The sequence below is a fragment of the Fringilla coelebs genome (genome assembly GCF_963513975.1).
Source record: "Fringilla coelebs genome assembly, chromosome: 37".
NCBI classification, from domain to species: Eukaryota; Metazoa; Chordata; class Aves; order Passeriformes; family Fringillidae; genus Fringilla; species Fringilla coelebs.
The window spans coordinates 117,335-131,781 of NC_140063.1; the positions used below are offsets into that span (position 1 = coordinate 117,335).

At 59.8% G+C, this 14,447-nt stretch overlaps 3 protein-coding genes across 4 annotated transcripts in view; all 3 read right to left on the minus strand.

Annotated features, from left to right (window-relative positions):
• Window positions 1-2,525: 2,525 nt before the first annotated feature.
• On the minus strand, window positions 2,526-5,877 carry LOC311164779 (homeobox protein otx5-like; the record flags this gene model as incomplete). Its single annotated transcript, XM_084224386.1, has 3 exons — window positions 2,526-3,077; window positions 3,984-4,135; window positions 5,793-5,877. 3 exons carry the CDS (start codon window positions 5,875-5,877, stop codon window positions 2,526-2,528), a joined length of 789 nt encoding a protein of 262 aa, XP_084080512.1.
• A 3,863-nt stretch (window positions 5,878-9,740) lies between these two features.
• ECH1 (enoyl-CoA hydratase 1) lies at window positions 9,741-14,192 on the minus strand. 2 transcript variants are annotated; one of them, XM_084224348.1, is made up of 6 exons: window positions 14,081-14,192; window positions 12,877-12,947; window positions 12,235-12,306; window positions 11,832-11,865; window positions 11,065-11,181; window positions 9,741-10,193 (listed from the first exon to the last, which is right to left on the minus strand). In XM_084224348.1, exons 2-6 carry the CDS (start codon window positions 12,936-12,938, stop codon window positions 10,089-10,091), a joined length of 390 nt encoding a protein of 129 aa, XP_084080474.1. In that variant the 5' UTR covers window positions 12,939-12,947; window positions 14,081-14,192; the 3' UTR covers window positions 9,741-10,088. The 2 variants fall into 2 exon arrangements, with proteins under 2 accessions (XP_084080474.1, XP_084080475.1); XM_084224349.1 differs by lacking the exon at window positions 11,832-11,865 and having other exon boundaries at window positions 11,065-11,215.
• The window catches only part of HNRNPL (heterogeneous nuclear ribonucleoprotein L), a gene marked incomplete at both ends in the record, with an annotated part of 17,947 nt that continues 17,620 nt past the window's right edge, over window positions 14,121-14,447 (minus strand). Inside the window, 1 exon segment of the mRNA XM_084224387.1 lies at window positions 14,121-14,145. Within this exon segment, the coding sequence (XP_084080513.1) occupies window positions 14,121-14,145 (25 nt within the window).

Below are 14,447 nucleotides of genomic sequence, written 5' to 3' on the forward strand. Positions count from 1 at the left end.
ATTTTTGGGGATGGATCCCTGGGATCTGAGGGCTCTGGGAATTTCAGGAACACCCCAAAATAAAAAACCCAAATCCCCAGAAAAAATAAAGGATTTTTATCGGGAGATTCCCACAAAAAAAAAACCCAAATCCGTGGAAAATGAAGGAAAATGTTTGGCCACGCCCCCTCGCCGTAGCCACGCCCACGAGGCTCCGGCCGTGGCGCCCCCAGTTCCCCTCATTAGCGTTAATTAACGGGCCCCGCCCAGTTCCCCTCATTAGCGTTAATTAACGGAGCCCCCCCAGTTCCCCTCATCAGCGTTAATTAACGGGCCCCCCCCAGATCCCCTCATCAGCGTTAATTAACGGCGCCCCCCCAGTTCCCCTCATTAGCGTTAATTAACGGAGCCCCCCCAGTTCCCCTCATTAGCGTTAATTAACGGAGCCCCCTCATTTTTGCACTTTTTGGTTTTTTTAATGAAATTTTCGCTTTTCCAGGATTTTTCCTTCCGGGAAGGGGGGGAGGGGCGGGGGTGGGGGAGGGGCCGGGGATTCCCCCCCTCCCCCGTCCGGGGATCCCCCCCAAAATCCGGGGATTCCCCAAAATCCGGGGATTCCCCAAAATCCGGGGATTCCCCAAATCCGGGGATCCCCCCCCAAAATCCGGGGATCCCCCCCAAAATCCGGGGATTCCCCAAAAATCCGGGGATCCCCCCCAAAATCCGGGGATCCCCCGAGCCTCGGGAATTTTCGGTTTTCCGGGAATTTCGTCCATTCTCCAGAATCCCGGGCATTAATTAACGATCCGAGCCCCGGGAGTTAATTAACGGTCCACGATCCGGGGCTAATTAACGATCCGCGAATTAATTAACGATCCGCCATCCAAAATTAATGAATGATCCGTGATCCGGGGCTAATTAACGATCCGCCATCCAGAATTGATTAACGATCCGCGATCCGGGGCTAATTAACGATCCGCCATCCAGAATTAATGAATGATCCGCGATCCGGGGCTAATTAACGATCCGCCATCCAGAATTAATTAACGATCCGAGCCTTGTCCGCGATCCCGGGAATTAATGAACCATCCGGAATTAATTAAGGATCCGTGCCCCGGGCATTAATTAGCGACGATGGCGGTAATTGTCCGTCCGCAATTGTCGGGAATTCCCCCCAAAATCCGCGGAATTAATTAACGATCCGCGATCCGTAATTAATGAGCGATCCGGGAATGAATGAAGATCGGCGATCCGGAATTAATTAACGATCCGTAATTAATTAACGGCGATCCGTGTCCCGGTAATTGCCGTGCGCCGCTCGCCGCTCTCCAATTCCGGGGAATTCCCCCCAAAATTCCCGGAGTTAATTAGCGATCCGTAATTAATTAACGGCGATCTGTGTCCGGTAATTCCGTGCGCCGCTCGGGAATCTCCAATTCCGGGGAATTCTCCCCAAAATTTCCCCGATTCTCCGGGAATTTTCCGTTCCCCGCGGGAATTGTCCGTGACCCCAGGCATTAATTAGCGATCCGTGACCCCGGCATTAATTAGCGATCCGTGACCGCGGGCATTAATTAGCGAGCCGTGACTCCGGGAATTAATTAACGGCGATCCGCGTCCCGGTAATTATCCGTGGCTCCGCAATTCTCGGGAATTGCCCCCAAAATTTCCCGGGAATTTTTCAGTTCCCCGGGCATTAATTAGCGATCCGTGATCGCGGGCATTAATTAGCGATCCGTGCCCGCGGGCATTAATTAACGATCCGTGATCACGGGCATTAATTAGGGATCCGTGCCCCCATTAATTACCGCTCCGTCCCCCGTTAATTATCGCTCCGTGCCCCGTTAATTAACGATCCGCCCCCCGGCCGTTAATTACCGCTCCGTGCCCCGTTAATTACCGCTCCGTTCCCCGTTAATTAGCGCTCCGACCCCCGGCCGTTAATTACCGTTCCGGACTCCCCGTTAATTACCGCTCCGTCCCCCGTTAATTACCGCTCCGTGATCCCGGCCGTTAATTACCGCTCCGTGATCCCGGCCGTTAATTACCGTTCCGGACTCCCCGTTAATTAACGATCCGTGGTCCCGGGCGTTAATTACCGCTCCGTGCCCCGTTAATTACTGCATCGTGCCCTGTTAATTACCGCTCCGTGCCCCCGTTAATTACCGCTCCGTGCCCCCGTTAATTACCGCTCCATGCCCCGTTAATTACCGCTCCGTGCCCCGTTAATTACCGCTCCGCCCCCCGGCCGTTAATTATCGCTCCGTGCCCCGTTAATTACCGCTCCATGTCCCGTTAATTAACGATCCGTGATCCCGGCCGTTAATTACCGCTCCATGCCCCGTTAATTACCGCTCCGTGCCCCGTTAATTACCGCTCCGTGCCCCGTTAATTACCGCTCCGCCCCCCCGGCCGTTAATTACCTCTCCGTGCCCCGTTAATTAGCGCTCCGTGCCCCGTTAATTAGCGCTCCGCCCCCGGCCGTTAATTAGCGCTCCGGACTCGCCAATTCCCGGTTTTCCGCCCCAAAAGGCGCCGCCCCGGCCCTACAAGACCTGGAACTTCCACCCGCTCTGCTCCTTCAGCTCCAGGCACTCCCCCAGCCCCAAATTCACCTTCCAGGCGCCCCCCGCCTCCTTCAGCTCCAGGCACTCGCCCCCCGCCCCAAAGCCCAGCCCGGGGGTCGCCCCGAATCCCCCCGGGGTGGCCCCGAATCCCGCGGGGGACGCGGCCAGGGCGGGCGGGGGTCCCAGGGGGCTGAGCGGGGGTCCCAGGTAGGGCTCGAGCCCCCCGGGCCCGAAATAGGGGGGGAAGGCGGGCGGGGGGAAGCCCCCCGAGGTGGGGAAGGGGCGGAAAGGGGGAGCCCCCAGCCCCGCCGAGGGGTCGGGCAGGGGGGAGAGCGCGGCGGGGCTCCAGATGGACACCGGGGGGTTGGGGGCGGCGGGAGGGGGCGGCGTGAAGGGGCCCGGGGGGGGATCCTGGGGGGGGTGGTCGCGGGGGGGGGAGGGTTTCTTTTTGGGGGGTGGGCGAGGTTTGGGGGGGCCCGAGCCTTGGGCTTGCTGCTGGCGGCATTTGGCGCGGCGGTTCTTGAACCACACCTGGAAAGAGAGGGGGAAACTGAGGCACGGGGGGGAAACTGAGGCATGGGGGGGACATGGGGGGGACACGGGGGGCTCGGGGGACACGGGGAAACTGAGGCACGAGAGGGAGAAAGGGGAAACTGAGGCACGGGGGGCGACATGGGGGGACACGGGGGAAACTGAGGCACGGGGGGGAAACTGAGGCACGGGGGGGACATGGGGGGACATGGGGGGCACGGGGAAACTGAGGCACGGGGGGCGACATGGGGGGCTCGGGGGAAACTGAGGCACGGGGGGGAAACTGAGGCACGGGGGGGAAACTGAGGCACGGGGGGCTCGGGGGGGGACATGGGGGGACACGGGGGAAACTGAGGCACGGCGGGGGAAACTGAGGCACGGGGGGGGGGAAGGGGAAACTGAGGCACGGGGGGCTCGGGGGACACGGGGAAACTGAGGCACAGAGGGGAAACTGAGGCACGGGGGGAAACTGAGGCATGGAGGGGCGCGGGGGGCAGGGGGGGACATGGGGGGACACGGGGGGGAAGGGGAAACTGAGGCACGGGGGGCACGGGGGGGAAACTGAGGCACGGGGGGGGGAAACTGAGGCACGGGAGACACGGAGGGACACGGGGGGACGCGGAGACCCCTGTCCTTGTGTCTGTCCCTGTCCCTGTGTCACACAGCTGTCCCCAGGGGTGTCACACCTGTGTCACACCTGTCCCCACACCTGTCTCACCTGCACGCGGCTCTCGGGCAGGTTGATTTTGAGCGCCACCTCCTCCCTCATGAAGATGTCCGGGTACCGCGTCTTGGCGAACAGCGCCTCACACCTGTCCCTGTGTCACACCTGTCCCACAGCTGTCCCTGTCCCGTGTCCCCAGGGGTGTCACACGTGTCCCCACAGGTGTGTCCCACCTGTCTCACCTGCACACGTGACTCGGGCAGGTTGATTTTGAGCGCCACCTCCTCCCGCATGAAGATGTCCGGGTACCGCGTCTTGGCGAACAGCGCCTCCAGCACGTCCAGCTGCGCACGCGTGAAGGTGGTGCGCTCGCGGCGCTGCTTGCGGGGGGTGCCTGCGGGAGGAGAGACCCCCGAGAGACCCCCGAGAGTGAGGAGGGACCCCCGGGATGGGGAGAGACCCCCGGGATTGGGGAGAGACCCCCGAGATTGAGGAGAGACCCCCGGGATTGGGGAGGGACCCCCGGGATTGGGGAGGGACACTGGGGATGGGGAGTGCGCTCGCGGCGCTGCTTGCGGGGGGTACCTGAGGGAGGAGAGACCCCCGGAATTGGGGAGGGACCCCGGGATTGGGGAGGGACCCCCGGGAGACCCCCGGGATGGGGAATGGGGGCAGGGACCCCCGGGCATGGGGAGTGCGCTCGCGGCGCTGCTTGCGGGGGGTACCTGAGGGAGGGACCCCCGGAATTAGGGAGGGACCCCCGAGAGTGGGGAGAGACCCCCGAGATTGAGGAGGGACCCCCGGGATTGGGGAGAAACCACCGGGATTGGGGAGGGACCCCCGGGATTGGGGAGGGACCCCCGAGAGTGGGGAGAGACCCCCGGGATGGGGAGTGCGCTCGCGCCGCTGCTTGCGGGGGGTACCTGGGCAGGAGAGACCCCCGAGAGACCCCCGAGATTGAGGAGAGACCCCCGGGATTGGGGAGGGACCCCCGAGGTTGGGGAGAGACCCCCGAGATTGGGGAGGGACCCCCGAGATTGGGGAGAGACCCCCGAGAGACCCCCGGGATTGAGGAGGGACCCCCGGGATGGGGAGAGACCCCCGAGATTGGGGAGAGACCCCCGAGATTGGGGAGAGACACTGGGGATGGGGAGTGCGCTCGCGGCGCTGCTTGCGGGGGGTGCCTGCGGGAGAGACCCCCAAGAGACCCCCGAGATTGAGGAGGGACCCCCGGGATGGGGAATGGGGGGAGAGACCCCCGGGGTTGGGGAGGGACCCCCGAGAGACCCCCGGGATTGGGCAGGGACCCCGGGATGGGGAATGGGGGGAGAGACCCCCGGGATTGGGGAGGGACCCCCGGGATGGGGAGAGACCCCCGGGATTGGGGAGGGACCCCCGAGAGACCCCCGGGATTGGGGAGGGACCCCCGGGATTGGGGACCCCACGGGATTTGGGGGGGATCCCTCATTCCCAACGAACCCCCCCAGCGTGACACCCCCTCCCCAATTTTGGGGTTCCCACGGGGAGGGGTCCCTCATCCCCCACCCCCCCGAAGGACCCCTCCCCAATTTGGGGGTACCCTCCAGGATGGGGGGGCAGCAGTTCCGGGCCCAGATTTTGGGGATTTTTTGGGGATTTTTGGGGATTTTGGGGTTCCCACGGGGGGGGATCCCTCTCCCCTCACCCCCCACCCCCCCAGGACCCCTCCCCAATTCGGGGGTACCCCACGGGGAGGGGGGGCAGCAGCTCCAGGCCCAGATTTTGGGGATTTTGGGGGATTTTTGGGGGGATATTTTTGGAATTTTTTGGGGGGGATTTTGGGGAATTTTGGGGTTCCCCCTCACCCCCCACCCCCCCAGGACCCCTCCCCAATTGGGGGTACCCGGGTACCCCACGGGGGGGGGCAGCAGCTCCAGGCTCAGATTTTGGGGATTTTTGGGGAATTTTTGGGGAATTTTCGGGATTTTGGGGGGATTTTGGGGTTCCCACGGGGGGGGATCCCTCACCCCTCACCCCCCACCCCCCCAGGACCCCTCCCCAATTTGGGGTACCCGGGTACCCCACGGGGGGGGGCAGCAGCTCCAGGCCCAGCCCGGTGACGCCCCCGAAGTGCGGCTGCTTCAGGTAGGACATCATGGCGGGGGGGCTGCGGGGACAGGGGGGGACACGGGTGACACCGGGGGGGGGTGGCACCGGGGTGTCCCCAACGCCCCTCCCCCACCCCCCCCGAACCCCCCGGGCCCCAAAGTCCCCCCCCCCCAATGTCCCCAAGTGTCCCTTGATGTCCCCAAGCCCCCCCCAGTGTCCCACCAGTGTCACCCCGGTGTCCCCAAGCCCCCAAGCCCCCCACCCCCAGTGTCCCCAGGTGTCCCTTGATGTCCCCAAGCCCCTCCCGATGTCCCCAAGCCCCCCCTTGAAGTCCCCTCCATGTCCTCGATGTCCCTCCAGTGTCCCCAAGCCCCACCAGTGTCCCCCCGCCAATGTCCCCCATGGTGGCCCTGTCCCCCAGGGATGTCCCCCTGTCCCCGTGTCCCTGGTGGCCCTGTCACCCTGTCCCCATGTCCCTGGTGGCCTTGTCCCTGTGTCCCCAGCCCCATGGTGGCCCTGTCCCCATCCCCCTGTCCCCCTGTCCCCCTGTCCCCAGCCTCATGGTGGCCCTGTCCCCAACTCAGTGATGTCCCCAAGGCCCTGTCCCCCTGTCCCTGTCCCCCTGTCCCCTGCCCCCTGTCCCCCTGTCTCCAGCCCCTTGGTGGCCCTGTCCCCATGTCCCCCTCTCCCCTGTCCCCATGTCCCCCTCTCCCATGTCCCCCTGTCCCTGTCCCCCTGTCCCTGTCCCCCTGTCCCTGTCCCTCTGTCCCTGTCCCTGTCCCCAGCCCCATGGTGGCCCTGTCCCTCACTCAGGGATGTCCCCTGTCCCCTGTCCCCCTGTCCCTGTCCCCCTGTCCCTGTCCCCCTGTCCCCGTCCCCCCGTCCCCACCCCGCGGTGTCCCCGCGGCCGTACCTGCGCAGGTGACACGGTGGCAGCGCTGCAGGTGGCAGGGTGGCAGCGGCGGTGACAGTGACAGGGGTGGCACTGGTGACAGTGACAATGGTGACAGCGACAGTGGCAGGGGAGGCACCCCCGGGCGGGGGGAGCCCTTAAGTAGCCCCCGCTGATGTCACCCCCTAATCCCGGGGACAGAGGTGACATTGGTGGCCCGGGGGCTAATCCCGGGTGGCACCAATTAACGGGGGGGGGACACGGGGGGGGACACTGGGGACATTGGGGACACTGGGGGGACATTGGGGACATTGGGGACACCGAGATTTGGGGACATTGGGGACACTGGGGGGACATTGGGGACACTGGGGGGGACATTGGGGGGGACACTGGGGACACCGAGATTTGGGGACATTGGGATTTGGGGACATTTTCGGGGCGGGTGGCCCTGTCCGTCTGTCCCTCTGTCCGTCTGTCCCCCTGTTCCTCTGTCCCCCCCCAGTGTCCCTCTGTCTGTCCCCCCAGTGTCCCCCTGTCCCCTCCCAGTGTCCCCCTGTCCCTCTGTCTGTCCCCCCCAATGTCCCCCTGTCCCCCCCGAGTGTCCGTCTGTCCCTCTGTCCCTTTGTCCCTGTGTCCCTCTGTCCCCCCAGTGTCCATCTGTCCGTCTGTCCCCCTGTCCCCCCCAGTGTCCCCCTGTCCCTCTGTCTGTCCCCCCAGAGTCCCCCTGTCCCTCTGTCTGTCCCCCTGTCCCCCCCAGTGTCCGTCTGTCCGTCTGTCCCCCCGGGTGGGGGAGGGGCGGGGTTAATCCCGGCCCAGCTGCCGCGTCTGGGCCTGGGGGACACGCGGGGACAGCGGGGGGGGAGGGGACAGAGGGGGAGGGGACAGAGGGGGAGGGGACAAAGGGGGGGGGAGGGGAAGGACCCCCCAAAAATTAAAAAAAAAAAAATTTTAAAAATTTAAAAATTTAAAAATTTAAAAATTAAAAAAATTAAAAATAAAAATTAAAATAAATTAAAATAAAAAAATTTTAAAAAATCTAAACATTAAAAAATAATTTAAAAAAATTAAACATTAAAAAAAAATTAAAAATTAAAAAATTAAAAAATTTAAAAAATTTAAAAATAAAAAATAAAAATAAATAAAATTTTTTAAAATTTAAACATTAAAAAATAAAAAATAAAAATAAATAAAAATTTAAAAATTTAAAAAATAAATAAAAATAAAAATAAAAAAAATTTAAAATAAAAAATGAAAAATAAAAATTGGGGGCGGGGAGGGAAAATTGGGGTAAAAAAAGGGGAAAAAAAGGGGGGAAAAATGAGAATAAATGGAATTTTGGGGTTAAAAAGGGGAATAAAAGGGAAAATAACGGGGAAAATGGAATTTTGGGGGGTAAAGAGTGAAAAAAAGGGAAATAATGAGAATAAATGGAAATTTTTGGGGGGGGGGCTAAAATAAAAATAGGGAATTAATGGGGAATAAAGGGAATTTAGGGGGTAAAAAGGGGAAAAAAGGGAAATAAAGGGAATTTCGGGGGGTAAAATGGTGGGAAAAGGGGAAAGAAGGGGAATAAATGGAATTTTTGGGGGTAAAAAAGTGAAAAAAGGGGAAATATTGGGAATAAATGGAATTTTTTGGGATAAAAAGGTGAAAAAAGGGGGAATAAATGAGAATAAATGGAATTTTTGGGGTAAAAAGGTGAAAAAAAGGGAATGAATGGGAATAAAATGAAATTTTGGGGGTAAAAAATCGGATTTTAAATCCAATTCTCCTCCAATTTTAACATTTAAAAATCGGATTTTTGAAATCCCAACCCCCTCTGTATTTCAATATTAAAAATTCGATATTTACTTTAAAAATCCCCCCGTTTTTTATATTAAAAAATCGGATTTTTAAATCAAAATCCCTTCTATTTTTAATATTAAAAAATCAGATTTTTAAAATCCAAATCCCCTCTTGATTTTTCGATTTAAAATTTGAATTTTTTCCGTTAAAATTTCCCCAATTTTCGGCCCCTGGGGGGAATTTCCCGCCCCTCCCCCCCCTCCCCCCTCCCCCCCCCTCCCCCCGTGGCCGCCCCTCCCCCCCTAATCCCGATTATCGGGACAAATTTATCCCGGGCTGTCAGCGCCCATCAGGGGCCCGGGATCATCCCTAATTAACCCCCCCGCCGCTAATTAACCCCCCCCGGCCCTAATTAACCCCGGGGCGGGAAAAAAAACCCAAAAATTTGGGTGGAATTTGAAGAAATTTGGGATTTTTGGGGGGGATTTTCCTCATTTGGGAGGGTGGGGAAACCACGCCCACCTTAATTAACCTTAATTAACCCCCCCATTCCCTAATTAACCCCCTCATGCTTTAATTAACCTCGTCCCAGTTTGGGAATTTTGGAAAAACCCCAAAAATTTGGGTGGAATTTGAAGAAATTTGGGATTTTTGGGGGGATTTTCCTTATTTGGGAGGGTAGGGAAGCCACGCCCACCTTAATTAACTCCCCCATTCCCTAATTAACCTCTCCATTCCCTAATTAACTTCCTCATTCCTTAATTAACCCCGCCCCACTTTGGGAATTTGGGAAAACCCCAAAAATTTGGGTGAAATTTGAAGAAATTTGGGATTTTTGGGGGGATTTTCCTCATTTGGGAAGGTGGGGAAGCCACGCCCACCTTAATTAACCCTAATTAACCCCCCCATTCCCTAATTAACCTCCTCATTCTTTAATTAACTCCCTCATTCCTTAATTAACCTTTCCATTCCCTAATTAACCCCGCCCCCAGAGCCGCGGTGGCGCCTTGGGGACACGGGGACCCCCGTGGTGGCACCTTGGGGACACTCAGGGACAAGGCAAGGACACGTGGGGACACTTTGGGGACACCCCCAGAGCCGTGGTGGCACCTGGGGGACATGGGGACCCCCTTGGTGGCACCTTGGGGACACCACCGGAGCCATGGGGACACTTTGGGGACACCCCCAGAGCCGTGGGGACACTCTGGGGACACTCAGGGACAAGGCAAGGACACGTGGGGACAAAGGAGTTTATTGGGGACACTGAGGTGGCCCCGGAGATGGGGAGGGGACACCGAGGGGACACTGAGGGGACACCAGGGTGGATGGAGAAGGGGACATTGGGGACCTTGGTGACACCGGGGTGACATCAGAGCTTGGATAACGGCACGTTGGTGGCACTGGTGACACCGAGGTGACATCAGAGCTTGGATAAGGGGACGTTGGGGACCTTGGGGACGTTGGTGGCACCGAGGTGACATCAGAGCTTGGCGAAGGGGACCTTGGTGGCACTGGTGGCACTGAGGTGACATCAGAGCTTGGCGAAGAGGACCTTGGTGGCACTGGTGGCACTGAGGTGACATCAGAGCTTGGCGAAGGGGACGTCCTCGGGTCCCTTCTTGTCCAGGGCCGCCTGCACGGACTTGGGGATGTCATCGGTCTGCAGCATGGCCATGTTCCAGGTGGCCTGGGGACAGTGGGGACAGTGACAGGGACACTGGGGACAGTGGTGACATTGGGGACAGTGGGGACATTGGGGACATTGGGACATCGGGGCACTGGGGACATGGGGACACTGGGGGCATTGGGGACATTGGGGATGTCATCGGTCTGCAGCATGGCCATGTTCCAGGTGGCCTGGGGACAGTGGGGACAGTGACAGGGACACTGGGGACAGTGACAGGGACACTGGGGACAGTGGGGACATTGGGGACATTGGGGACACTGGGGACATTGGGGACAGTGGGGCACTGGGGACATTGGGGATGTCATCGGTCTGCAGCATGGCCATGTTCCAGGTGGCCTGGGGACATTGGGGACAGTGACAGGGACAGAGGGACATTGAGGACATTGGGGACATTGGGGACAGCCATGGGGACATGGGGACATTGGGGACATGGGGACAGTGACAGGGGGACAGGGACCCTGGGGGTGGTGGCCCTGTCCTGGGGAAGGTGACACTTTTTGGGGAGGTGGCCCTGTCCCAGGAGGTGACAGTTTTTGGGGAGGTGGCCCTGTCCTGGGGGGTGGTGACACTTTGGGGAGGTGTCCCCAGGGTCGGTGGCACCCACCACGTGCTGCAGCCCCTCGCTGACGGGCCGGTCCCGGGGGTGGTGACACTTTGGGGAGGTGACAGTGTCCCAGGGGGAGGTGTCCCTGTCCCCGGGGGGGTGGCCCTGTCCCCAGGGGGTGTCCCTGTCCCCAGGAGCTGTCCCTGTCCCCAGGGGGTGTCCCTGTCCCCAGGGGGTGTCCCTGTCCCCAGGAGCTGTCCCTGTCCCCAGGGGGTGGTGGCCCTGTCCCCAGGAGCTGTCCCTGTCCCCGGGGTCGGTGGCACCCACCACGTGCTGCAGCCCCTCGCTGACGGGTCGGTCCCGGGCGTACACCAGGTTGATCTTGGTGCCCTGCACGGCCACGGGGCTGCGGGCGGCGATGGCCGAGGCCACCCCCAGGGCCACCTCCAGGAGCGTGGCCTTGTCGGGGAGCACCCGGCTGGGGACAGCAGGAAATTATCCAAATGTACCCAAAATCCACCAAAATGTACCCAAAATCCACCCCCAGGGCCACCTCCAGCAGGGCGGCCTTGTCGGGGAGAACACAGCTGGGGACAGCACAAAATGGACTGAAATCCACCCAAATGTACCCAAAATGTACCCAAAATCCACCCAAATGTACCCAAAATGTACCCAAAATACACCCAAATGTACCCAAAATTCACCCAAATCCACCCCCAGGGCCACCTCCAGGAGGGCGGCCTTATCGGGGAGCACACGGCTGGGGACAGCAGGAAATTATCCAAATGTACCCAAAATCCACCCAAATGTACCCAAAATCCACCCCCAGGGCCACCTCCAGGAGGGCGGCCTTGTCAGGGAGCACCCGGCTGGGGACAGCAGGAAATTATCCAAATGTACCCAAAATGTACCAAAATGTGCCCAAATGTACCCAAAATCCACCCCCAGGGCCACCTCCAGCAGGGTGGCCTTGTCAGGGAGCACACGGCTGGGGACAGCAGGAAAGGTATCCAAATGTACCCAAAATCCACCAAAATGTACCAAAATGTACCCAAAATCCACCCAAATCCACCCAAACCCACCCCCAGGGCCACCTCCAGCAGGGCGGCCTTGTTGGGGAGCACACGGCTGGGGACAGCACAAAAGGGACCCAAATGGACCCAAATGTACTCAAAATCCACCCAAATGTACCCAAATCCACCCAAATGGACCCAAAATCCACCCCAAATTCACCGAAATCCCCCAAAATTCACCCAAATCCACCCACATCCTCCCCAAATGCCCCAAATTCACCAAAATCCACCCAAAATCCCCCCAAAATCCACCCCAAATTCACCAAAATCCCCCAAAATTCACCAAAATCCACCCACATCCACCCCAAATCCACCAAAATCCCCCCCAAAATCCCCCAAAATTCACCCAAATCCACCCACATCCACCCCAAATTCCCGAAATTCCCCAAAACGCCCCAAAATGCCCCAAATTTGGCTCCCCCACCTGACCAGGCCGCAGCTCAGCGCCTCGGGTGCTCTCATGACGCGGGCGGTGAAGGCCAGCTCGTTCACCAGGCTGGGGACACGGGGGGGACATTGGGGACAGTGGTGGGGACATTGGGGACAGCGGGGGGGACAGTGGGGACATGGGGACAGCGTTGGGGACATGGGGACATTGCTGAGGACAGCGGTGGGGACATGGGGACTGTTGGGGACATTGCTGGGGACAGCGTTGGGGACATGGGGACAGCGTTGGGGACATGGGGACAGCGTTGGGGACATTGTTGGGGACATGGGGACAGCGTTGGGGACACAGGGACAGCAGTGGGGACATTGGGGACATTGCTGGGGACATAGGGACAGCATTGGGGACACAGGGACAGCGTTGGGGACAGCATTGGGGACATGGGGACAGCAGTGGGGACAGTGGGGACATTGCTGGGGACATGGCTGGGGACACGGGGACAGCGTTGGGGACATTGCTGGGGACATGGGGACAGAGCTGGGGACATGGGGACAGCAGTGGGGACAATGGGGGAGACATGGGGACATTGCTGGGGACATTGGGGACATTGTTGGGGACATTGTTGGGGACACTGTTGGGGACACTGTTGGGGACAGGGGGTCCCGGGTGCCCCTCACCCACCTCTGGTTCCCGATGATTTTGGGGAGGCGCTGCAGGGTCCCCACGTCGGCCGCCAGCCCCATGTCCACCTCCTGTGGGGACAGCGGGGACACTGGGGACACTGGGGACACTGGGGGGGACTGGGGACATTGGGGGGGACTGGGGACATTGGGGACACTGGGGGGGACTGGGGACATTGGGGGGGACTGGGGACATTGGGGGGGACTGGGGACATTGGGGACACTGGGAGGGACTGGGGACACTGGGAGGGGACTGGGGACACTGGGAGGGACTGGGGACACTGGGAGGGACTGGGGACACTGGGGACACTGGGGGGACAGCGGGGACACTGGGGGGGACTGGGGACAGCGGGTACACTGGGGGGGGACTGGGGGGGACTGGGGACACTGGGGACACTGGGGGGGACTGGGGACACTGGGGACACTGGGGACACTGGGGGGATTGGGGACACTGGAGACACTGGGGGGGACTGGGGGGGACTGGGGGGGACTGGGGACATTGGGGACACTGGGGGGACACTGGGGGGGATTGGGGGACAGCGGGGACACTGGGGGCACTGGGGATACTGGGGGGGACTGGGGGGACATTGGGGGGGACTGGGGACAGCGGGGACACTGGGGACACTGGGGACACTGGGGGGACAGCGGGGACACTGGGGGGGACTGGGGGGGATTGGGGACACTGGGGACACTGGGGGGGGACTGGGGACACTGGGGACACTGGGGGGACTGGGGGGACTGGGGACAGCGGGGACACTGGGGACACTGGGGGGGGACTGGGGACACTGAGGGGATTGGGGACACTGGGGGGGACTGGGGGGGATTGGGGACAGTGGGGACACTGGGGGGGACTGGGGACACTGGGGACACTGGGGACACTGGGGACATTGGGGACATTGGGGACACTGGGGGGGACTGGGGGGACTGGGGACACTGGAGGACACTGGGGACATTGGGGGGACACTGGGGACCTTGAGGACACTGGGGACACTGGGGGGACACTGTGGGGACATCTGGGGGGACACTGGGGAACACTGTTGGGACACTGGGGACATTGGGGGGGACACTGAGGGGACACTGGGCACACTGGGGGGACACTGTGGGGACATTTGGGGGGACACTGTGGGACATTGGGGGGGGGCACTGGGGGCGTCCCGGGGTCTTTGGGGACACCCAGGGGGTCCCGGGGTCCCCTCGTGTCCCACCTTGACCTGGAACGAGGCGTCCTGGGAGCAGAAGCGAATGTCACAGGCCGAGATCAGATCCACGCCTGGGGGGGAGAGCCTTCATCATCATCATCATCATCATCATCATCATCATCATCATCGTCATCGTCATCATCATCATCATTATCAATCATCATCCTCAGTGTCATCATTGTCATCATCGTCATCATCATCGTCATCATCATCATCCTCATCATCATCATTGTCATCGTCATCATCATCATCGTCATCATCATCATCATTATCAATCATCATTATCATCAATCATCATCACCATCATCATCATCGTCATCATCGTTATCGTCATCATCATCAATCATCCTCATCATCATCATCATCATCATCC